Here is a 26641-nt window from a genome sequence, read left to right on the forward strand (position 1 = left end):
ACCCATAGATATTCTGGAACAGACAATTTGTAGAGAAATGTTATTAGCTATTCACAGCTTGAGGCATATCAGTGTCCAATTCTCAGAAGAATCAGCCCTACAAAACACCTGTCAATTTAAAATTCCAGACAGAAAATAATAATAGATATAATTAAAAAGGAGAGAATGTTTCAACATGGGAAGCAGTCCACAAAGCAGACTCATAGAATGACAATTGCTCTAAATAGCACTCTGACCTCAGAGTCAGCCCTTAAGGCATCCTGGTCTGGCTGAAAAGTCCATGAGAGCATTTCAGGCATGGAAAGCCAAGACACTGTGGCAAAAAATAAATGTCCAACATGAAGGATCTCTGTGAGACCCCTGTGGAAAGAAGTGGCCATCAAAGAAGGATGTACATTTCTGTGAAGGGAGGAGAGAACTTCCACTTTGCTTATGGCCTTGTCTAAATACTGACAAAGACTGTGGATTCAAAAGGCTAACATAGCCATGGCAGGTAATGTCAAGAGCCTTAGGTGATCACTGACATCATACATAATAGTGTTAATTATTAAATTAACAACAGGAGTCACTGTGCACTAACTCCCCATGCAGGACCTCTGTCCATGAATTGTTATTATGAGAATTAACTGTAAAACTTGTTTTCAAACAGTTTTGTGTGTGTATGTATATATTTGCAAATTATTGAAATCTTTACTTAGTACAGAGTTAATCTTCTGTGTATGAAGTTAATTGATAATGAAGCTTAATGGAAAATGGGGCTGGGATTGGGAGAGGGAGGAGGAGGTGGGGTGGAGTAGGGGTGAGAGGGTGAGTATGGTGGGAAGAATCACTGTATTCCTAAAGTTGTACTTATTAAATGTGTACTCCTTAAATAAAAGGCTTCTTTGGGAAAAAATTCCAGATAGTCAAATCTTAATGAAAAATTTGTTAGGCTGGAAATCAAAATGAGCTATTACATAGTAATTACAATATATCCAAGTTATTTGTAAAAAAAAACAACTAATTTCATTAATATTAACACTTAGCCCAAGAAACATTAAATCAAGAAAATATGGTAGAAAATTCAATGAATAACTTCTATTGGTCTGATTTAAACTTTATGTTGGGATGGGTGTTTGGTCTAGCAATTAAGCATATATTAGAGTACATGGGTTCTTTACCTTACTCCTGATTCCAGCTTCCTGTCAATGCAGGCCCTGGAAGGTAGCAGATGATTAAGTAGTTGGGTTTCTACTACCCATGCTGAACACCTAGATTGAATTTCTGACTTTGGCCCCAGTTATGATCATTTGGGGAATGAACCAGCTGACAGGAGCTCCATCTCCAATAAATTAAAAAAAAATTTTTAAACTTAATGTTAACTAAGAAAGTCATTTCGTACCATTCTAGTCTAAGTAAAAATGAACCCAAATGAACTTATTTGGTTAGACAGTTTTCACTTTATCACTGTGGTGTAATTTATCACTGAGCTGTCTCTGGCTTACTTTAGAGGTTAGTTGTCTGGGACTTATTTCCTTTGTCTCAAAAATAGATATTTCCTAAAACAGTATTAGAAAGTTCTTATTTGAGATGGTTGTGAAGATTAACCTTAATTTTGGCCTGAGTCTAATCCTATCTGGATTTGGCCCAATGATAGGACAACAGCTGTGTTTATAAGAAAGATCAAAGTTTTGTGTTTAACCATCATTAGAAGCAAAGATACACGCAGCACTTATTGTCTTTTACTACAAGGAAATATGAAGGAACTTCAAAAAATTCATGGAAAAGTAGAATTACAAGGTTTATTTTGATGCAAAAAAATTGGAAATCCAAGCAGCCTTTTCATAATATACATTGTATGTGAAGCTTTTTAAATTTTCCTCATGGACAGTCAATTCAATGCAGTATTATAAATGCAAGTGACAGAAATGCCTATTTCATAAATCCTTAAATCTATTGGGTTACTAAATTTGAAAAGGTTGAGAATTCTGATGGTCTCCCTTTTTACTTATTGTTGTTTATATGGATTTTTTAAAAAAAGATTTATTTATTTATTTGAAAGAATTATACAGAAAGAGAAGGCAGAGAGAGAGAGAGAGAGAGAGAGAGTGGTTGTCCATCCACTGGTTTACTACCCAATTGGCCACAATGGCTGGAGCTGTGCTGATCCAAAGCCAGGAACCTGGAGCTTCCTCCAGGTCTTCCCATGTGGGCACAGGGACCCAAGGACTTGGGCCATCTTCTACTGCTTTCTCCGGCCATAGCAGAGAGCTGGATTGGAAGTGGAGCAGCTGGGACTTGAACCGGCACCTATATGGGATGCCGGCACTGCAGACAGTGGCTTTACCCGCTATGCCACAGTGCTGGCCCCAATATGGATTTTATAAGCTTATATTAAATGTTACAAGTTCTGGGCCAGCGCTGTGGCACAGCAGGTTAAAGCCCGGCCTGAAATGCCGGCATCCCATATGGGTGCTAGTTCTAGTCCTGGCTGCTCCTCTTCCAGTCCAGCTCTCTGCTATGGTCTGGGAAAGCATGGGAGACCCAGAAGCAGCTCCTGGCTCCCGGCTTCGGATCAGTGCAGCTCGGGCCCTTGCAGCCATCTGGGGAGTGAACCAGCGGATGGAAAACCTGTCTCTCTCACTCTACCTCTCTCTGTAACTCTCTCAAATAACTAATATAAATTAAAAAAAAAAAAAAACTTCTAAGGTGTTCTTTTAAAAATTACTTGAAAAGACAAGTAACTAAGGTAAGAGCAGCTGCAAAGCTCAGAAAGCAAATTAAATGTTTTTGATTTTCCATGAACTCTTGTCTCCATGCACAAAAAGCAACTACTTTGGCTTTATGCATATATCATAAAATGCATACTTCTTTTTCCTTTGCAAACTGAGATCTACAAAGCTGACAGCCTAATTATTTTGCTTTGTTGCTGTAAATTAAAATCATGTTAATAAAAAAGAATGTCTGTTTTAAAAGGTGTATTTCTTTAAATGTATAATTAGAAATGAATGTTAGCTGTTTGAGGGTTCTTTGCAAATGCCTTAAAATAAATTATTTTGAATCAGCAAGGTGTTAAGATTAAGGAAACAGTGTGTTCTCTCCCTGTCTTTGTTACTGAGTACTGACAGCTTGATGAAGAAAATTGGAACAGAATGCTGCTTTTGAGGGCTTCACCAAGCTCTCAGGAAGAAAACGTGGAAATGGATCATCATAATAGTCATTTTTACTATGCACGTTTTACTAGGGCTCAGAGCTAAGGTTACTACTGCTATAGTACAGAGTTGCATTAAGATCAGTGTAAGCTTCTGAGCTACAGAAAAACATGGGAAATTCTGTGGGGCAACTATTTTTCTCCTTTCACAACTATTAAAATGTTTTGGGTACAATACTATCTCACAAGTGTCCAATCAGCATTTCTCAGATAATGTCAGATTTTGGACAATTACAAGAAACCAGACAGAAATGTGCAAAGCAGATTTCAATTTCTTCTCCACTGACATGAGATTTAAAACAGCAATGGGAACATTTCTAGGTCAGTGTCAATATGTAGTCACAAATTACCAAACTAAGAAACAAATTGGAGTGCATGGGTGTGTGATTTTGTGTTTTGGCATAGGAGAGACACTGAAATATTCACAATGTACAAGCCAAATCATAAAAATAAAATGGGACTTATGATCCCATCATTTTGAAAGAGTAGGATTTAGCTCTGACATTTTGCAGATTTGTGATATCCTGACTTTTGCTTCAACAGTGCTAAATAATACGTTTTACTACATAAATAAGACTTTTTTCTTCACAATTTTTGTAAGTGAAGCAATCTTGAAGAAAAGTAAGTTTCAACAGAAGAAAAAAACCCTCTTAGACATATTTATAAACAAACATAGAAACACTAAAACTGGGATGTACATGGTATCAGAACCATGTTAACCATCAGGAATCAGAAGTGATGACCAAAATTGGTTCCCCATAAACATTTTCTCTGTTAGTCTAATTTAAACGTAAAGAACAAAGTACACCAACACAAAAGGACATCATTATACCATTTCAAAGTAACTGAACAAACAAGAAAGTTTAGCAGAGTAGAAGTTGGAAAATGGACCTATATATACACTAAATAAAGCAAAAGAGGTTGCAGTTCTTAATGCTTACTCAAGATAAAATACATTCTATTCTTGAAAGGAGGGCAAGACATCCGTCTCGTTTCCTGACAATGTTTTATCTCACAGTAACTACTAATCACAAATGGAACCATTTTCTTCCCTGTGAGGACAATAGTTCCTGCTTCTTTTTGGTCTTTAACTGCATTTATATGACCTCTTGAGTTATCTTTTCCCAACATGGATTTCTCTAATACCAGATAGCAGTACTATTGGATAATTTCATCAGATAATCTTTGTATTCTGTATAAGACTGCTCCAGAGAATACATTCCTAGATAACCCAGCTCCTAACAGTCTCATCCTAATCTCTATCCCTAAATACAACCAATTCAATCTCATATTGAATTTTTCTAAGTATAAAGTAAAAAATTTCAAATATTATTGGCTCAGATGATAACTTTCTTATTTTTGGATATGTTGTGGAATGCCAAATTCTTGTAAGAATCACTGTTGACTTGTTTCCCTTAGACCTATCCTGCTACCATCAGGTACCTTTGTTCCATCAGACTACAAAAGGGGACCAGGTCAAAACCTATGCCTTTTGCTTTTTTTTTTTTGTTAAGTTCAAAATCTAGTCATGAAGGGGCCAAGGAAACTAGAATATTTGGTAATAATATTTTAGTGTATTAAACAATTTACCTGGATATTTCTTAAGGACAATTTTCTTGACCTCATAGTATTATTATAACTGATAAACACAAAACTTGGGCAAAAAATTATTAGCATTTTTAATTAAATCTTCAAATCCTTAAAAACAAGAACAAATCATCTCTGAAATAAATCAATGGCATCTACAGATCTCTTATCTGTGTGCTAGGTATTTTTATTCACCTTTTTAAAATCCCCACAGTAATTCTATGAGACAATGATTTCAATCTGTATTTTACAAGAACAATGATTTAGAGAAGGCATTTACTTCCAGGGATGTAGGGTCTGTGGAAATTTATTCAACACTATTCCCAAGCAAGACCATAATCTTGCACTTTTATGACTGCATTGTGATGTTACCTAGTTAATAGTGATTTTCATGGTCTCCAAGAGGGTGAACAGAGTTCTACAGCTACTAGGTACCATCTCAAAAACACTTTTAACTTTTTTGGAATGATGAAGATCCATCAAAGGGGGACATAATTCCAAGTATAATCCATAACGTGTATGTTCAAGGTCAGCTGTACCGTACCCATGATGCACCAAATATTCTAAGAACAATGAAGTGTCTAATGAAAGGTAATTTGCATTTAGTAAACAGGGTTGAGTAACATAATCAATCATATTTTAAAGAAATTATAGCCGGCGCCGTGGCTCACTAGGCTAATCCTCCGCCTAGCGGCGCCGGCACACCAGGTTCTAGTCCCGGTCGGGGCGCCGGATTCTGTCCCGGTTGCCCCTCTTCCAGGCCAGCCCTCTGCTGTGGCCAGGGAGTGCAGTGGAGGATGGCCCAGGTGCTTGGGCCCTGCACCCCATGGGAGACCAGGAAAAGCACCTGGCTCCTGGCTCCTGCCATCGGATCAGCGCGGTGCGCCGGCCGCAGCGCGCCGGCCGCGGCGGCCATTGGAGGGTGAACCAACGGCAAAGGAAGACCTTTCTCTGTCTCTCTCTCACTGTCCACTCTGCCTGTCAAAAAAAAAAAAAAAATTATAAACTTTTTTTTAAAAAGATTTATTTATTTATTTGAAAGTTGAGTTACACAGAGAGAGAAGGAGAGGCAGAGAGAGAGAGAGAGAGGTCTTTCATCTGCTGGTTCACTCCCCAATTGGCTGCAATGGCTGGAGCTATGCTGATCTGAAACCAGGAGCCAGGAGCTTCTGGTCTCCCTTGGGGGTACAGGGGCCCAAGGAGTTGGGCCATCTTTCTTCTACTGCTTTCCTAGGCCATAGCAGAGAGCTGGATTGGAAGTGGCGCAGCCAGGACTCGAACCGGTGCCCATATGGGATGCCGACACTTCAAGCGGCAGCTTTACCTACTATGCCACAGTTCTGGCCCCTGTAAACCTTTGTATATTTAGAGTAACAACCTTTTATAAGTATTGATAAAGTTATAACAACCCTGGACCTATAGACTGCTAACAAGTATATACACACACGCACTCACATACACACATACACGAGTACTTCAAAAAAGTTCATGGTAAATGGACTAAGAGAGAACTTTATTTTGGTGCAAAAAAAATTTATAAAACTTAAATATACAGCTGGTGCCGCGGCTCACTAGGCTAATCTCCGCCTTGCGGCGCCGGCACACCGGGTTCTAGTCCCGGTCAGGGCGCCGGATTCTGTCCCGGTTGCCCCTCTTCCAGGCCAGCTCTCTGCTGTGGCCAGGAGTGCAGTGGAGGATGGCCCAAGTGCTTGGGCCCTGCACCCCATGGGAGACCAGGAGAAGTACCTGGCTCCTGCCATGGGATCAGCGCGGTGCGCCGGCTGTGGTGGCCATTGGAGGGTGAACCAACGGCAAGGGAAGACCTTTCTGTCTGTCTCTCTCACTGTCCACTCTGCCTGTCAAAACAAACAAACAAACAAACTTAAATATACATTTAATCACTTTCAGAGTACACTGAGGAGAGATCTTTTTCTCCTTCTGTAAATGTCTGTGGCCCTGAGAATTAGGAAAACATATACTCAAAATAAAGACAGAATACACTTTGAATAATCCTCTGATAAAATAAACAAAGTATTACTTTTCCACAGTCATCTCTTATGGAGCTGAGCTTCTAAGTCAATCATACAGTCTTACAAAATAATTAAAAATTTCTATACCTACCTACTTATCCATCCATCCATCCATCCATCCACTCACAAAAGACAATAAGAAAATAATTTTTCAAATGATCAGCACTTTATTTAACAAAAGCAACAACTGAGACATTTTTAGAGTTTACAGTAACATTTAATATAAAAATAAGAAATTCTCGAAAATGTGTACTAAAAATACAAAGTTTATGAATCTAAAGAACAGAGAAAATTTACTTTACATTTCAGTCACCCAAAACAACAGCTTGTGATCTCCTCCAATTGCACAGAGTGGGAGAGTTCTATGCCAGGAAAGGCCGGATCCAACAGCCACAGAACCAGTGAGGATGGGCTATAAAATACATGAAGAATTAAAGAAGTACAATAAATTCCCAAAGTTAATGAATAAAAACTACTTCCAAAAATAAGAAATGCTTTGATAAATTATCTTTGTTTATAGTAGAAATGTAAAACAATGTTCCCTCAGAGGTCACCTACACATTATTCATTTGCAGCTGGCTGGAAGGAATACAGTCCCCCTATGAATAACTGGTACAGCTCACATGTAAACATTTTTGGAGTCTGCATCAACCAAACAAGAAGGAGAAAATATAAAAGCAACAGAAGAAATATGCTTCTTACATGAATACTGGCAAAAAATTCCTATTGCCACTGGTAATTTAAACATCAAAAAACTGTTTTCTTTTAAACATACAACAGACATAAATGTCTTTGGTTTAAATTACAAATTCGGGGGCTAAGGATAGAAAACCTACAAACAAATTTTTTTTTTTTTGACAGGCAGAGTGGACAGTGAGAGAGAGAGACAGAGAGAAAGGTCTTCCTTTGCCGTTGGTTCACCCTCCAACGGCCGCCGTGGCTACCGCGCTGCGGTCGGCGCACCGCGCTGATCCGATGGCAGGAGCCAGGTACTTCTGGTCTCCCATGGGGTGCAGGGCCCAAGCACTTGGGCCATCCTCTACTGCACTCCCTGGCCACAGCAGAGAGCTGGCCTGGAAGAGGTGCAACCTAGACAGAATCCGGTGCCCCGACAGGGACTAGAACCCGGTGTGCCGGCGCCGCAAAGCGGAGGTTTAGCCTAGTGAGCCACGGCGCCGGCCAGAAACAAATTTTAAAAACATGTACTCACAAAGTATTTCCACATTACCTGAGGGTGTCCTAAATGATGAATTTGAAACTGGCTTGCCATTTTGCCAGGATAACCAGTAGTTGCAAACAAGTTTTCACTAATTTTAGACCACCTAAGAAAAGAGACAACATAAAAGAACAGTATGCTATGAATATCTAAGTGATTCTGAAACGGGTTATTCCTTTTGGCAGAAAAGCAGTAATTTTATAATCCTAATTTGTCAATGGCTTTACATTTAAGTTATAAACATTTTCTCTGTAAGTGCTTACTGTGTATCACTGCATTAGATTTCAAAGTTACAGAGGTTAACACAGTCTCTTTCTTATAGCAAAGGGCTACTGGTGTAGTAAGAGACATTAGCAGATACAAAATATTTCACAGTATGCCTTATTGACATTTCTTATAAAATCAGGGATACACTCATGTGTTCAAATTCTTTGAGATGATATAAACATCTAGAATATATAAATAATTTAAGGCAGACTGGACACTGCAGTTAATTAAATGAACTAGTGTTATGGGGCTCTGATAATATGTCTTAACACTGTAAGTTAAGTGGGAAGATATAAGAGAAGTGATTCCTTGACAAAAAAAGGAGCTATTATATTTTTAAGTGTGGCAGACATAATTAGTTGTCTTCCAGTTGCTATTCAGCCCTTTTCTCGTGCTGACTGGACCCCAACTTTGTTCTGGTATAGTGTGTCCAACTTAGCAGATGAGATACACTTGTGGGGGCTGGGGAAGCAGTAAATCAGTTACAGGTATCCACAATGGAAGGAGAATCTTCTTGCTGTCCTCTAACTTTAACAAGGTGGCATGAGGCATGATGGCTGGGACTCGTTAGCCACTTTTTGTTTTTTTAAATAGTACTTAAAATTTTTTATTTTACTTTTAGCAGACATAAAAAAAAATCTACATTTTTATTCATGTCTACACTGGGTAATGTCTAACCAGGGTAAACATATCTATCTCCTAAAACATTTAACATTTCCTTATGGTAGAAACATTCAAAATTTTTTCTTCTAGTTTTTTTTTTTTTTGCAAAGAAATATGCAGTGCATTATCATCATCTATAGTCTCCCTACTGTGTAATAGAACATCAGAAATTCTTAAACCTGTTACTTAGTACCTGTTAATCAACCTTTTCTATCTCCCTCTTCCCCTACACTCCTTCCCTCTGGTGACCATTATACTCTTAACTTCCATGAGTCAACTTTTTTATATTTTTGAGTGAAGTCATGTGGTACTTGTCTTTCTCTGCCTGGCTTATTTCACTTAACATAATGACCTCCAATTTCCAGTTCCATCCATGATGCTGCAAATGACAAGTTTTCAACATTTTTATGGTTAAATATCATATTTTATATATGTAACACATTTTCCTTATCCATTAATGGATGGATATTTAGATTGTTTCTGTTTCTTGACTACTGTCAATAGTGGTGCAATAAACACAGAAGTGTAGATGTCTCTTTGACAATATTATTTCATTTTCCTTGGATATACATCCAATAGTGGGATTGCTGGATCATTTAGTTTTAGTTTTTTGAGGAACCTGCATAGTGTCTTCCATAACGGCTGTACTAGATTCCCTTTTCTCTACATCCTTACCAGCATTTGTTATCTTTTGTCTTTTTGATAACCACCAATCTAATTGGAGTGTGGTGGTATTTCACTGTGGTTTTCATTTACACTTCCCTAATGGTTAGTGATGTTGAGCATATTTTCCTGTATTTGTTGGCCATTGATATGTCTTCTTTTGATGTCTGTTTAAATCTACTGCCCATTTTAAAATAAGATTATTTGTTTTTAACTGGATTGAGTTATTTAAATTCTGGTTATTAATCTATTAACCCCTTGTTGGATATACTGTGAAGTAACAAGGCTAAAGCCCCCCCATTGAGGATGACAGAGGGAAAGGATGAAAAAAGTCTGAGCTCTTGAGGTCACTGATGAGCTGGTAAACCAACACAGAGATCGCCTCCTCCAGGCTTAAGTACCACTTAGTCGACTGTGTGTATTTAAAAGATGTATATTTGCTTACATCCCTGATATGAGGATGCATCTTATATGCTAGGGCATCCGAACACAAAGTTGACTATATTTTATTCTTAATACTGATATTATCAAGTTCTACAATTTTATTGGAGACATTTCAGATTTTATGAAATATATTATACAAGTTTTATTGGTTTTAGTCTATATTGCTTATTTTCCTGTTATTTAAAGCTGAAGTAACTTAACGACTATACTATATAATGGAATGCCATGAAAAATGAATACTAGAGCATAAAGTAGATATGTCTTAAGTGAAAAAAAATCATATCGCAGATTTATAGCATGCTTTCATTTAAAGTACAATAATGAAGTTTATATACATAGATGTGGGTCCGTCCACATTCACATCTTTATCAGCACAGAGCAATTAGGAAATATCATACTTATACTCAAAACTGTTGGAGTGGCAGCATTTTATTTTTTTATAAAATTTTTAAAGAAAATATTTGGAAAATCAATCAATTCCTTGTCTAGACCAAAAGACAAAAGCAGACTCAGTTGGAAAGGCAAAATAACCACTTATAAAACAATCAGGAAAAAAAAATCCAGTGTAAAGGAGAAGAAGTGGGAAAATATTCCAGAGGTGGCAGAGCAGAAAGTCAAAATATCAAGGAAGGCCAGCGCTGTAGTGCAGGCATCCCATATGGGAGCCAGTTCTTGTCCCAGCTGCTCCTCTTCTGATCCCGCTCTCGGCCATGGCCTGGGAAAGCATAAGAAGATGACTCAAGCGCTTGAGCCCCTGTACCCTCATGGGAGACCCGAAAGAAGCTCCTGGCTTTGGATCAGCCCAGCTTCAGCTGTTGTAGCTGTCGCTCCCCCTCTTCGTGGAGGAACGACACAGGACCCTGCGCTGTTCTTTCGTCTGCTCGGCCTTCCCCGGGTTTGCTGCTGGTTCTTCCCGGGTTGGCTACTATCCCTTCCACCTCCGTGGAAGGGCAGTTCCCCCTGGCCACATTCCCCACTTCCGCAGGGGAGCGGCACACTGCCGGCCGGCTTTCTCGGGGGCTGCACAGGCGTTCCCCTTAGATGTTCCCCTTAGATGTTCCTGGTGCATGCCGTCTCTCTCCTCCTTTATAGTCCTCCTCCGCCAATCCTAACTCGGCTGCCCACACGCCGAGTACGCTGCTCTCCAATCAGGAGCAAGTCCTACAGTTTATTGCTTGAACTGGAGGCAGCTGTGTAAAAGCTGTTTTCTTCTCTCCCAGCGCCATATTGTGGGAGAGCAGATGCATAGAATAAGTCTTAATTCCAGTAACAGTATAGTCCGAGTTGCTCCCCACAGATCCCCCTTTCTTTTTATTTTTTGGCGTTGATACGCGCCTGTCTTCGGTGTCCCGCGGCACACACTCTGCTCTGCTTGCTAGAGTTGCCACAGGTTCTTACAAGTCCTATCAATCAGGCAAACCGAATCCGGGTCCTCTCTTCGCCATGTTGTGAGGAGGTTTTTAGGCGCTGATGCATGCCTGTGTTCGGTGCCCTGCAGCGCATGCTCTGCTCTGCCTGCAGGGGCTTACAAGCCCTATCAGGCAAACCAAATCCAAGCCTTCTCATTGCCATATTGTGGGGAGGCTTATTGGTGTTGATTCGTGCCTATCTTCGGTGACCTGCAGCTCATACTCTGGTCGAGCTGCCTGCTGGTGCTTATCGCCCTAATCAGGCAGACCGAATCCAAGCTCTCTCATTGCCATGTTGTGGGGTGACTTATTGGTGTTGATAACGTGCCTGTCTTCGGTGACCTGCGGCGCATAAGCTGCTAGCCGCCTGCAGGTGCTCACCACTTCCCTAATCAGGCAGACCGAATCCAAGCTCTCTCATTGCCATGTTGTGGGGAGGCTTTTCTATTTCTCTATTTCTCTATCTCCGGGCATTCCTATTTCTCCCATTTTACTTCTATCTTCCAGCATTCCTATTTCTCTCATTTTACTTCTAAACTTCTGTTTCTCTTATCCCTGTGGCTTCCCGGCGGCGCTCGCCCCGAGGCTGCTTCTCGGCACCTCGCCCCGCGGCAGCTTCACGGCTCTGCGCGGCTTCCCGGCGCCTCGCCCCGCCGGCGGGTTCCCGGCTCTGCGCGCACGCTCCGCGGTCTCCACGCACTTCGCGCCCGCACCACGGCCTCGCGCCAGCCCCGCGTTCCCTATCTATTCACGCCCCGTGCTCTCTCTGCACGCGGCGGCTTCCGCGAATGTTTCCGCCACCACCGGCATTCAGTCCAAATTCCCCGGACTAACCTGGCGAATTTCAACCTGGCGGCCCACGTCTCTGCCTCTGGTTCCAGATCTTCGCCTCTTGCTCCCCGGGGTGACTTGAAGAATTCCAAGGTGGCTTATATCTCTGCCTCGGCCTGCACTCGCGGCTTCATCCTCCCTAACATTTTTCTCTACCCGGTATGTTTCCTTAAGTTTTCTTCCAACAATATTCCTCTCATTTCTCCTGGCTTCTCCCCACAGTCCGTATCCGAGTCCAAGCCTCCTCCAGGTTTCACTTTCACTTTCAGTCTCCTAGCTTCCCCGCCATAGTCCGCATCCGAGTCTATGAAAGCTTTCACTTTCGCTTTCAATCCTAACTTCTTTCCCACAGTCCATATCCGAGTCTCTGCCTAGGCTTTCAATAGCTTCTTCCGGCACCTTTTCCGTCCAGCTTTTCCCTAGGCTGTTTGCTAGTCTCTCTCTCCGGTATTTTCCTGCTTCTTCCCGTTTCTTCCCTCCTAAGTTTCCTATCCGAGTCACGGCACCATTATGTCGCTCCCCCTCTTCGTGGAGGAGCAACACTGAACCCTGCCTAGGCTTCATATCCGAGTCACGGCACCATTATGTTGCTCCCCCTCTTCGTGGAGGAACGACACAGGACCCTGCGCTGTTCTTTCGTCTGCTCGGCCTTCCCCGGGTTTGCTGCTGGTTCTTCCCGGGTTGGCTACTATCCCTTCCACCTCCGTGGAAGGGCAGTTCCCCCTGGCCACATTCCCCACTTCCGCAGGGGAGCGGCACACTGCCGGCCGGCTTTCTCGGGGGCTGCACAGGCGTTCCCCTTAGATGTTCCCCTTAGATGTTCCTGGTGCATGCCGTCTCTCTCCTCCTTTATAGTCCTCCTCCGCCAATCCTAACTCGGCTGCCCACACGCCGAGTACGCTGCTCTCCAATCAGGAGCAAGTCCTACAGTTTATTGCTTGAACTGGAGGCAGCTGTGTAAAAGCTGTTTTCTTCTCTCCCAGCGCCATATTGTGGGAGAGCAGATGCATAGAATAAGTCTTAATTCCAGTAACAGTATAGTCCGAGTTGCTCCCCACAGTAGCTATTTGGGAGTGAACCAGTGGATGGACGACCATTTTCTCTCTGCCTCTCACTGTAACTCTCTCTCTCTCTCAACTAAATAAATAAAATCTTTTTTTTTTTTTTTAAAGATTTATTTATTTATTTGCAAGTCAGAGCTACTGCTGGTTCACTCCCCAATTGGCTGCAACGGCCGGAGCCAGAAGCCAGGAGCCAGGAGCCTCTTCCAGGTCTCCCACGTGGGTGCAAGGGCCCAAGAACTTGAGCCATCCTCCACTGCTTTCCCAGGCCGGAGCAGAGAGCTGGATTGGAAGTGAAGCAGCCGGATCTCCAACTGGCGCCCATATGGGATGCTGGTGCTTCAGGCCAGGGTGTTAACTCACTGTGCCACAGAGCCGGCCCCATAAATAAAATCTTTAAACAAAAATCAGGTAAACTACAACTCCAAGAAAATGGTCCATTACCTGAATAAGCAGGCTCGATCTATGTGAATAGGTCTCTTTTCCTGAGGATAGCTGAAAGATAATATTTTGCATTTTGTAAGTCACATGGTGGAACTGAGTAGATGGATTTATTAAGGTTTAAAGATCCTTTCTCTTTAAAAGACAGAATGCTCAATATACTTAAACTATAACAAAATTCCAAATAAGCACACAGTTAAAATACATGAAATGCACTCAACTCTACTTAGAATCACCACGAGGCACAACAAAGTCAATGTTTTTCTTCTTTTCTAAAAAAAGCAAATACTGCTCAGATCAAAGATTTCCTTGTCTGTGTTGTCCTTTCTGGGTTTCTTCCAAAGTAAATGTGCAAAGCATGATTACGTGTTGTAAAAATCCATAGTCCTGGCCCTCCTACATGAGGGCCTTGTTTTCACACTACATTGAAGCCCAGGTGTACAAGAATGGCCCAATGGCTCATTTAGCAATAGTTAAGTGATATATATATATATATATATATATTTTGCTTTGTAAAAAACATACTAAGGAAGTACCTGGACCGAGTGATATCCCAGATTAACCAGTCATTTCCTGCAACAGCTCCAACTTTGAAGGTGTTTTTCCAGCACCAGTGTGCTGACATCAGTGGCACCTGTTCTGATTCCAGAGACAGAATGGCCTGCTGGGCCGTGAGATCGTAAAACCGGATTGTTCCATTTTTCTCTGCGACCATCAACTGTGAGATCGAACAACACAAGGAAATTTATTCACTTATCTTACCAGCTAAATCAGAAAGTCAGTGTTATACAGTGAAATGTAAATATCTGCATAAATGACAGATGGATGATAAAATGCAAATAAGAGAAGGCTTTGTAAAAATCTATCAAATATAAAAAACTTTAAGAGAAAATTAGCAAAAGAAACTCAAGAAAGGGACATTTTCAAGTGATGACACATCATGACTAGGGAGAAGAAATCAATTTAAAGATTTATTATGAGAAAAGTTACCGTTAATTGATGTTAGTTATGCTATCTAGAAAGGATAGCTAAACATGTATTTCTGAAGACAGATATAACATCTTCATACAATTTGTTTCTGGAATGGGAAGCAGCATGACACAGTTAAAGAACACAAGCAGATCTGGGTAGCAAGGCTGCTTCCTTCACCTAAGAGCTGAGTGCCTCTGCCATGTGATTGGCAGCTTCATCATTTCTAACATGGAGATGTGAGGATAAAGAATAGCTACAGGGTTGTTGTGATGAGTAAATGAGCAATGTATGTAAAGCACTCAGTATAATGCTTGACACTCAAAAATCAGCAACTACTGCTTCACTATTTCCTTTATGTTAGGATACCACAGGTTTAAGACATTCAATACATTATCTGGTTTTTATACATCTATGACTCACTTATCAAAGGCACAAATTAATTATAAATCTCAGGGCTTGGCCGGCGCCGCGGCTCACTAGGCTAATCCTCCGCCTTGCGGCGCCGGCACACCGGGTTCTAGTCCCAGTTGGGGCGCTGGATTCTGTCCCGGTTGCCCCTCTTCTAGGCCAGCTCTCTGCTGTGGCCTGGGAGTGCAGTGGAGGATGGCCCAAGTGCTTGGGCCCTGCACCCCACGGGAGACCAGGAGGAGCACCTGGCTCCTGCCATCGGATCAACACGGTGCGCCGGCTGCGGTGGCCATTGGAGGGTGACCCAATGGCAAAGGAAGACCTTTCTCTCTGTCTCTCTCTCTCTCACTGTCCACTCTGCCTGTCAAAAAAAAAAAAAAAAAAAAAAAAAAAAATCTCAGGGCTGGCATTGTAGCATAATAAGTTAAGCCTCTGCCTGTGGCGCAGGCATCCTATATGAGTGCTGTTTTGCATCCTGGATGCCCCATTTCTGATCCAGCTCCCTGCTAATGCACCTGGAAAAGCAGTGGAAGATGTCCCAAGTGCTTGGGCCCCTGCTTCCCTCATGGAAGACCTGGATGGAGTTCCAGGCTCCTGCTTTGCCCTTACCCAGACCTAGCTATTGTGGCCATTTGGGGAGTGAACCACTATCTCTTCTGCCTCTCTAATTCTGCCTTTTAAATAAATAAAATAGATCTTAAAGGGATAAATTAAATTCTGCAAAAATAGTAATTGTGTAAACTTTGTTTCTTAGACTCAACACTAGGATACCCAATTTATGGGAAATAAGATACAGATACTGCCATGAATATCTAAGTGCATGATTAACTGATGCTTTCAAAAATTCCTAGTATTTCATGTAAAGTTTTCATTTTTTTAAGAATTTTTTTTTTTTTTTAAATTCTGGTTATATTAGGGTGAACACATCCCTGGGGGTGGAAAGTACTACCGGTGAATTGGGAAGAATGGGAATAGCCATAAAAAACCATGGGTTCTATCACTTAATCTAGTGCGTGATCTTGAGTCTCCTTTTCTCTTATCTTTGTAAACGACATAATTCTTTTTGGTTGTTGTTGCTCTGTACAGGTTGTGAATACAAAAGTGCCACAGTATTGATGTGGGGATGTCAATGTTTTAATGAGCAGGTGAATTAGTAAGCACAAATTCAGAAAATAATGAGGACTGATTATACACATACCCAAAATGTTATATCAATTTCAACAAGTCAAAGATAGAAGACTTTGTCTCAATCTTTCCATCACGGAAAAAGGATTACGGGGTAAAATCACTAAACACAAATCAAGGTGAAAGAGGGAGGGAGAGACAGAGAGAAACAGATTTTCCATCCACCTTTTACTCCCCAAATGGTTATAATGGCCAGGGCTGTGCCAGGCCAAAGCCAGGATCCAGGACCTTCATCCAGGTCTCCCACTTGGGAGTTAATAGGGAGTTGGATTGGAAGCGAAGCAGTCAGGACTTGAACCAGTCAATTCTCTACTTATTAGCCACATGACTTTGGGCAAGTTACTTAACTTCTGGGCCTTGATGGGATGCTGGTATTACAGATGGTGGCTTAACCTGCTACAACCAGCACCTTATTTTTTTAAAGATTTATTTAATTCACTATTTGCATACGTATTATGTTTGTTTGTCTTTTTACTTTCAAAAAAAAAAATAAGCTAAGTTATAGACACTAACCTTAAAAGTATCTTCAGGATGCCAGCATACACTCATTCCAGGAGAATGAAGAACAAAATGAGCTGTTTGCATTCCTTCCATGTTCCAAACCCTAATAAAAAAGGAATATAATGTTAAATATTCTTGATATATCCCTACTAAGAAAAAGTGAAACTTCTTTGGATTTATTCAAAGCTAGTACAGATTATAAGGTAGATATTTATACTTAATGCATATCTTTTAAAGAAAATGATAATACTACTTTTAGGACATTTGAAAGTAGTATGATGAATTTAAGTTTCACCATGTTCAAGCATGGGAGAAAGAGTCATACACATTCTCTAGTTAATCTAAAACCAATGGTGAAACACAGTAACCAAGTTAAATTCTTTAAATATTCTTATCTTGTGGGCAACATCTTGAAGTTTCTAGATCAATCAACAGCCTAACTGCTGCACCCCTACTTCAGTAGTCGTTCCAATTAACAGTAACAGAGGTGTTTAATAGCTCCCCCAAAAAACTCCACACTATAGCTCTTACATATTTAAAATAACTTACGAAGCAGCTAGTATCATGGCCATCTTCCACACTGCTTACTCTTTCTAGCTCTGGGTTTCCATCACAGTGGCTACTTCCCATTTTATGCCTTTTCTGATTTGGCTCACTTCTATAGTTTGCACTCCTAAAGATGGTGATGCTGGATAGCTACCAGATTAATGGTAGGTTGAAGAAAACAGGCTTCTACCTCCACCTCCTCCCTCTCTCCTAAGTAGTTGCAAATCCATAGCAACATATTATTGACAGATTGCTTACCGGCCCTCTAGATCAACTGCTTTCTTATCCCCAGAGAAGATAAGACTCAGAAATATCAGTTATGGATTTTGTTGTGAGAATTGCTATTCCCCACCCAGACTGCTAAATGTTTTTCAGATCATTCTTTACACTCAGCACTTGTTAATATAGTGCTGGCACAGAGTTTGGCACAGTTAGCATGGCAGGAGACAGAAGTGGGTGGATGGGTGGCAAAGTGCCCACAGGATGCTGGTCCTTAAGAATTGAACCCATTCATTAAAATGGCCTGTACTTTTTCTTCTAGGTTGTACAATTCATATCCCTTAGGAAGCATAAAACAAATTCCATAATCATCAAGAATTTAATGGCTAGGCAATAATTTAATTTCAAAGAAAGTAGACATTAGGCAACATTAATATTCCATGTCAACTCAGTGGGTGAGACCCCAGTGGAAAGTAGTGGTCATCAAAAGAAGGAGGTACTTTTCTCTGAAGGGAGAAGAGAACCTCCACTTTGCTTATGGCCTTGTCTAAATACTGATGGAGTTTGTGGATTCAAAGGCTTCCATAGCCTAGGCAGCTCAAGTCAAGAGCCTCGGGTGATCATTGACATCATACATAAGAGTGTTAATTGTTAAATTAACAACAAGAGTCACTGTGCACTAACTTCCCATGCAGGACTTCTGTCCTTAAAGAGTTGCATTATAATCATGTCTAAGTGCTTGCAAAAGATGTATCATTCTTGGGTGCTCCTTTAAAGTTAGTTAAGTTTCTAAAAAAAAAAAAAAAAGTGAAGTTAACTTCAAGATGCAATGACTTTGAACAGCCCTTGTTTCCACTGTTGAGGAACATTTTGTGTGTATGTGTGTGTGTGTGCGCTCAAACTGTTGAACTCTTTACTTAGTATAGAGTTGGTCTTCTGTGTATAAATACGAAGTTCACTGAAAATGGATCTTAGCGGAAAATGGGACTCAGAATGTGAAAGGGAGCAGTAGGAGGGGTGGGGTGGGAGAGTGATGGGAGGGTGTGTATGGTGGGAAGAATCAGTATATCCTGAAAATTGTACTTATGAAATGCATGAAGTTCATATTCCTTAAATAAAAGGTTTCTTGGTGAGGGGAATAAATAAAAAAATATTCTATGTCAAACCACATTACTTGAAGTATTTTTCTTCTTGTAGAAATTATAGGGTCTCTAACCTGAAATATCAGTTACATATAAATGATCACAAATGTTTTCAAAATGATTACCTGCTTAATTAAGTAATTTAAAGGAATACTCTTGTTATTGCTAAATCAATTTTTTCATCTGTATTTACTAAATAAGGGAGACAATTACAATTTAATTGAAGAGGGGAATCATAGTTACCAAGGGTTTATGCAACTGTGTTTCACTCCCCACAATGAATGAGATTATTAATTATGGCAACTGAATTATTTCTTTCTTCTCAATTTCCTTTTGCATAATAAAGTGATGGGTTAGCATGTATCTTACCACTACTGAAATAGTGGGAATCTGTTTTGCAAATTCAGTGAGTCTCAGGAGAGGATGTTTTAAAATCTCCACTCTTTTGATCTTATTCTAAACATGTATTTGATTTTTTGTTGGCTTATATCAAATGAAAGAAACAAAAGAGATGGAAAATATGGATAGAGATATTCTATAAAAACAGGTAAATTAATAAAGTGCATTCTTGTCAATGGGCCAAATTTTAACCTAACTTTATTAAATGGCATTTTAACCTGAATAGAATCCGACTCTTTTTTTTAAAAAACATGAGGAGGCTGACCCTGATCATCTTTTCAGGGGTCTAGGATAAAATGATTTATGGCTTATAATTATATGCTTATTCAATAATTTGCAGTGGTTGCATAATCCAAGTACTAAGTATGCAAAATACAACAAATTAGGCTGAAACGAGTTATCCTAACTAAATTAGCTACAGATGGTTCTATTTAAGTTGTTAAATCTTATTTCCCTTTTTGATAGATTCCATAATTAAGCCCTTTTCAAATCCATCTGTAGAGCTCAACTCATTTTTCTGTGTCTTGACTATATGGTTCATCTAGTTTTAATTAGTCTCATCAGATAAAATCATGTCTTTTACTTTTTTGATAAAAAGTGTACCACACATAATAAAAGCACATACATCTTAAGTGTACAGCTGAAAGACAATACCCTGAAGAACAGCATTCAAGCCAACAAGAGTATCTCCAGAAGTCCAGAGCCACACCGTGCTCCCAGCCAGTCATACTTCCTTTTCTTTCACCATTGTCCTGCCTTCTAATACCCAGCTTTGGACTGTTTTTGGGGCATTATAAAAATGGGATAATATGTTACTTATGTTCTTGGTCTGACTTTTTATTCATTATTAAATTTGTGAGATTTACCAACACTGTTGAGTGTTGTAGTTTGAGTATGCCATTAATTAAATACAACACATTTATCCATTCTATTGTTGACATTTATGTTGTTTCCAATTTTTGTTCATTACCAACAATGCTATTTTAAAGCTTCTTCCACATGTCTTTTAACACATTATGTTTCATTGTCCTATAAATAAGACACCTATAAAGACTTAAATTGAGCGAAAAGTATACCACTTATGGTAACTTTGAAAGAAATATTATGTCATTTGCAGAACTGAAAATCTGATTTAACAGTTAATGAGTATAGAGACCAATATACCATCTTCACTGTCACCTTACATACATACAAACACACACACACACACACACACACACACACACACATACCCCAGCTGTAGAGTCCATACCTAGGTACAGAATTGCTACAAAATATCTTAATAAACATGTTTAGCTTTTAGCAGTAGGTATCATGAAATAAATTCCCAAATTGGTTGGACCTCATATTTCATTCCCCCCTCATATTTCTTTTTAATAACCAGTGAAAAATGCTAAAACTTCTTCTTATTTTCTGACAAAAAAGTAGTTTGAAAACAATCACTTGTCTGGTACAGTTTTTCAGTTGGTCTTATTTTCTAAGGTACATTTCTCAAATCATCTCTTTTTTCTGGAATTTAACATTTTTATCTTCACATATACATATATAAGTAAATCTTTAAGTTTTAAAATTCAGGGAACACAATGTACAGTATAAGCTCTCTTAATTTCCTCCTTCTGATAGATTCTTCTTTCTCCCTTTGCAGAACTGACAAGGATTATAAGGCTACTTCCTAATCAGTCACTATGTGCATTTGTTACATGTGTACCAACAGGGAATATAGGTTCTTTGCTTAGCAAATCATGGTATGTGCTGTCAACCCAAGCCTACTAGTGTAATTTCATAATATTATATAAACTGAGAAAACCTGAGTATGAAAGAGCTGTTTTAATGAAGCTAAGTTGATAGCAACTAACTAAAGGTAAATTTCTAAAAGAAAAAAAAAAAACAAAACCTGCTCTTGACTATGTGACAGTTATAAAAGACTAAATAATAAATATGAAGAGCTAAATGTATTCTGAATTAAGACTGCTTTAAGTGCTGCTTTCATTGAAGACTTTGTATTAGATATGTAGTTTAAGCAAAAAAAGAGAGGTCCAGCATCAATTAACAGACCCATAGCCTAAGAAAAAAAGCCTTAGCCTAATATCAAAGAATGAGAAATGACTTTTCATATACATATAGTACATTAAAATAAAATAGGTGGGCAGTGTTTTAAAATGTTTTCCTAAGTTGACTGACTTTTTGGCTACCTAAAAAAACTATCAGTCTAGATCATGTCAGATAAACGGGGTGCTATTGTAAAAGGAAAAATAATCAAATTTCAGAAACTCAGGTTTTAATGTTACATGTTTTTTTGCCAATAAATTGTTTTGTTTAAAGTATATAATTCCCACAGAAACATAGTTTTCAGGAAAGTGTGCATCATAGGGATAAGCTTTAAGGGTTCACAGACTTTTTAGCAAACATGATCAAACACTGAAAAGATAACAGACCATTTACAAAAGCATAAAAATATGGAATAAATTTTATCAGGTTAAATTACTTTAAAAAAAAACCACAGAAGTTATATCAAATGTATGTGTGTACATATTTAAATGTTTGCAAGGGAAATTTCAAACAAAAAGCTTCTAAGATGAAGTTTATCTGCTGACATATTAAAGATTGTGGTCCTAAATAAAATTCTTAGATTTAGCTGTAAATGGAGGGATGAAGAACTAGCTGGATCTGAGATTATGAATTATACTTACTTTACTTTTAGTAGTTTATTGCTAAAATTACTGCCTCATTTTGGCCGAGTTCTTTTCAGCAGAACATTAAATATTCCTACCATATGGCATTTAAATATAATTATCCCATTTTATTAATAAAAAGGTCCTATAAATGGGGCATTGGCATATTGGGGATATCCTAGATATTCTCAAGGGTCTTTTAAACTGACAATTAGTAGACTGAAATGTTCCTTCTGAGAATTCAAAAGAAAATTTCCTGGGTAATACTCTGTTCTTTTCATTTGGTTGTTCTCCATTTTTAATTGGCAGCTTATTGTCTGCTAGGGAGTTCATTGTAGGAGGAAATTTCTACTACCAAATGTTTTTGACAACAGACAAAAGAAGGAATGGATGACATTAAATGACACATCTGTATCCACTTGGCCCTCTCTAACTAGTAAAGCAAAAATTATAAACCACAATCTTTCTAAAAGCCATTGTCTTGATCACATGAATCAGCATTCTGATGACTTAAATATGAAAGAACAAAGCAGTAATATAGATACAGTTACACCAATGAGGAGGCACGTCATAAATTTCACTGAATCTGTGCTAGTAAAATGGGATTTCCCCTCTCATTTCCAATAATCCAGAGATGTGGAACCATATCACCAAGAGCACAGATCTGGGTATAGCAGATGGAAGAGGTGAATACACCCCATCAGTTTTCGGCACAGGCCATGGAGAACTCTGACAGCTAGGCAAAAGCCTCAAAAGTACAGACAACAATGGCTTGACAGTTGGAAACAAGAATTTTGTAAAGGGTACTTTCAGTATGTGTCACTGTTTCAAATATATTTAAAAAATTAATTTTTTAATAGTTGAGACTACAGAGCAAGTAGTAGTATTACTTACTAGCAGTATTAATAAAAGAAATGAATAATTTGAAATTTTACTGATTGCAGAATAAGAATTAAAAAGGTAAAAATGACAATTGCATATACTATTATTTTACCCATTAATAATTAAAATAACTTCAAAAATTAGTTAGTAATCAATGGCTGTATTTTGGAGGAGAAGTGGTGTAGGGGCCGGCACTGTGGCACAGTGGGTTAGCCATAGCCTGCAGGGTGCCGATTCCAGTCCTGGTTGCTCTACTTCTGATCCACCTCCCTGCTCCTGGCCTGGGAAAAGCAGCAGATGATGCACCAAGTCCTTGCGCCCCTGCACCCACACGGGAGACCTGGAAGAAGACCTTGGCTCCTGGCATTGTGGCCACCTGTAGAGTGAACCAGCAGATGCAACATCTGTCTTTCCTCCTCTTTCTGTAACTCTGCTTTTCAAATAAATACATAAACATTAAAAAAAAAAAGTGGCCTCTTTCAAGCATAACACTAATAAACCAAGTATATCATACACACAATAATTTATTTTTCTTCAAGAAGCCTTGGAGGGGGTTAAACATCTCATAAATTAACACACTGTTGCTTGAGATTATCAACAAGTTCAGCAGAAACTATGAGCTGATCATCACAGAGGTGAGAAACTGAGGCCCCTTCTGAGGTGAATTATTAACATCTCATTTAACTTATACAAACACAGCTTTTTTGAAGGATAGAAACTGAGAAATTTTGTCACATTTAAAAATAAACCTCAAAACAAAACTCTCAGCTGTGAAGTAATACCAGCTTTCAAACAGATCTTATATAATGATTTCATCTTTAAAGAATTCAGAGTAGAAGGACTTTGCATTACGCCTTTAACATATGCATTGACATGAACTAATGCTACCTAGGAAATACTAGCATTTCCTTATTTCCAAGAAAAATTGAGAAACCTTACCATTAAAATTTCACTATCTGCTGAATAGTAAAGCCATAAAGGAGGAGAAGTATTCCTTATCATTCACATCAATGGCTTTTCAAAATAAACCTTAAAGATGTTTATGGACATGATTATCATTTATACAACTCATTATAACCCCACATGACGGCCACATAAAGCAAGCTTAAATTACTACACTCACTGGTTTGGGAACACACATTATCAAGTACTGGTTTTGTATTTCATCTACAAGGGCATATGAGAAAGAACTAAGTGTTGAATATTAGAGAGTGGTATTACCAGTACATGATCATGCACGATTTTAGAAAATTCTTTCATCACCTTACTGACTTTCCTCTATTACCATCTTTCACTAACATATTATTTCATTGCATTGAATGTAGAAACATCTGCAAATGTGATCCACAGATTTAGTATAATTTTGGGGTAGTTTTTTTTTTTTTTAAAGACACAGAATCCTTACATCGCATTCAATGGAGGCAAGGTATTAACAAATTCAATATGAACTCATTTTTTTCCTAGAACTATGCAGTAACTGACATTGATTCAAATTTTAACAAAAAAAAAAGAGATGGAGTTTTAGAAGACAGGCAGGGAACTTTATTTCCTGAATTCTTTGACCATCACATTACAATGAATCATAAAATGATCTTGATTTCATTTTGTACGTGGAATTATTTAGCTACGATTTATGTGCTCCTGAATGTGGATTATTTTCCAAGGAATGCTGCGTTGGCCTACCTTCAGAAGGCTCTCGGTCTCCTTTTTTGTTTCCCACAAGGACTCTTTGTAAATATATTACATATTTTGTGATTCCAATTGGGGTGGGGGAGGAGGAGGAGGTACACTCCACTGTAATTATGGATGGTAAAGACTCTCTAATGCACATAAACAGAAAATTAAGAAAGAACTTAAGCTGGCATGTGGTACATAGAGGATATCTGATAAACATTCTTTTTCCTCTTGTGACATTTTTCAAAACACTATATGATCAGCTTAGTGATTGTCTTAGGTAATTTAGTTCTTTATTCAGTGATTTAGATATATTTCTGAAAAAAAATTTCTCCTCTATTTTTCTAAAACAGGATCTCAGCTAGTACATGGGAACTACAAATACCCTATGTTTTATACAGAAAGTGAATGGCACATGACATGCTTCGATTAATCTTAAGCTAAGAACTCTCTGGTTTTCAGAAGTCAATTTTCCTTCACCATAATTTTTTATCTAATATTTCAAGATTATTGAAAGGTGAGGAGGAGGAGGAAAGGGATTTATTTCTGACATATTTTGCTGTTACATTGAGTACAGGGTCTTCTGTTTCTTTTGTATTCCCCAAAGTACTAAATGTTGGCTATACAAATGTGTTTAATAAATACTTGTTGCTCTGACTTGTTCTTACAGAATAGTACTGTTTCTAATATACAAGAACATCTGTTATTTGGCACTGACTGGGAATGAGATGTTCTATATTAGTGAGTTTTTAAAATAATAAGCTTAACCCATTAACTACTTAAATAGTACTTTTAGCTTCTTTTGTAGGTAGGAAGTATTAAATCTAAATGAATATGTACTTCCTTACCTCTCAAACATAATGTTAACCTTATTTTGATGATACTAGGTCATAATTATGAACATTAATATTTACATTTTCCTGTGTCTATGAATATGCAAATAAAACAGAGAGATGAACATCAGTAATATCACCCTGTTTAGGAATGCATGCACACACATATTTGTGTATACATGTATATGTGGTTATGTGTGTGTGTGTATATGGTAATGATCAGAGACCATAAAAAATGGCATAGAACATGAGGCCAAATGCTAGTAATCCTATATTACTTGGGCATTTTTTTAAAAATTTTTTTTAAATTCATTTATTTTTTAAAATTTTCTTTGACAGGCAGAATGGACAGTGAGAGAGACAGAGAGAAAGGTCTTCCTTTGCCGTTGGTTCACCCTCCAATGGCCACTGCGGCCGGTGTGCTGGGCCGGCGCACCGCGCTGATCCGATGGCTAGAGCCAGGTACCTATCCTGGTCTCCCATGCGGGTGCAGGGCCCAAGCACTTGGGCCATCCTCCACTGCACTCCCTGGCCATAGCAGAGAGCTGGCCTGGAAGAGGGGCAACTGGGACAGAATCCGGCGCCCCGACCGGGACTAGAACCTCGTGTGCTGGCGCCGCAAGGCGGAGGATTAGCCTAGTGAGCCGTGGCGCCGGCCAGGGCATTTCTTTAAGCACATTTTTCAGCTGCATTTTTTTAGAGGCTGAACTGTCACCTTTATAAAAGTGTAGTGACAGACACAAAGTTGTATTCCTCTCATCACCCACTCAGTCACTGAGTATCTACCACCACTCTTCTAAATCCTGTGATGATCTCTGAGTTAGGAAAGCATGAACGACTTTCCCAAATACCTTTTTAGTGAAAGGCGAACAGAGCCTACTCCAGAGTAACTTGCTTTGCCCTCTGAAAAATTCTGTTTCTCAGCTGCATTTGAGCTCTTTTTTACTTAAGTCCGACTTAGTCCATGGAGTTCTCTGTGGCAGCTGCATTTATTCTGTCCTTATTCGAAAAACTGTGCTAATGAGTTATGAAGAAGGATCCCAGTACTTTCATTTCAAGGTATCACCAGTAGGATGTTCTGGCAAAAGTATCTTTAAATTCTTCACCAGCAGAAGATGACACTTCTGTAGACTTTATTCAGCTCCACATAATGCTTGATTTTGATTACAACATGCAAGTTAGTACAAATGCTGGCTTTTTCAGTAACATAAAACTATATAAAGAAGCTTAAAGACAGTCCAGTACTTAACAGCCAGACTACTTATGTTGCTCACTTGTTAAAAGGAAATAATAACAGAATCTATCATATAAGGTTTCCGAGAATTAATATAAACATGCAGAATATTGCCTGTTTAGATATCAATCCATAAAATCATAAACCAATGTTTCTAGCACGAAAGAGGCAT

General features: G+C 39.0%; 1 protein-coding gene across 5 annotated transcripts in view; it reads right to left on the bottom strand.

Moving 5' to 3' along the window:
* Positions 1-6954: 6954 nt before the first annotated feature.
* NUP37 (nucleoporin 37) overlaps positions 6955-26641 on the bottom strand; it is a 45623-nt gene continuing 25936 nt past the window's right edge. For 4 of the 5 annotated variants that reach the window (XM_089308891.1, XM_089308888.1, XM_051845824.3 and 1 more), the window contains 5 exons: positions 16881-16971; positions 14339-14520; positions 13806-13856; positions 8036-8129; positions 6955-7219 (listed from right to left, as the gene is read on the bottom strand). In XM_089308891.1, the coding sequence (XP_089165017.1) occupies positions 7106-7219; positions 8036-8129; positions 13806-13856; positions 14339-14520; positions 16881-16971 (532 nt within the window). In that variant the 3' untranslated portion in view covers positions 6955-7105. Of the gene's footprint in view, positions 7220-8035; positions 8130-13805; positions 13857-14338; positions 14521-16880; positions 16972-18011; positions 18423-26641 lie in introns of those variants that run through there. The other variant, XM_089308893.1, reaches the window with a different exon arrangement.

The sequence above is a fragment of the Oryctolagus cuniculus genome, chromosome 11, assembly GCF_051225735.1.
Source record: "Oryctolagus cuniculus isolate XC-2025 breed Fujian yellow rabbit chromosome 11, ASM5122573v1, whole genome shotgun sequence".
Taxonomy (NCBI): Eukaryota; Metazoa; Chordata; class Mammalia; order Lagomorpha; family Leporidae; genus Oryctolagus; species Oryctolagus cuniculus.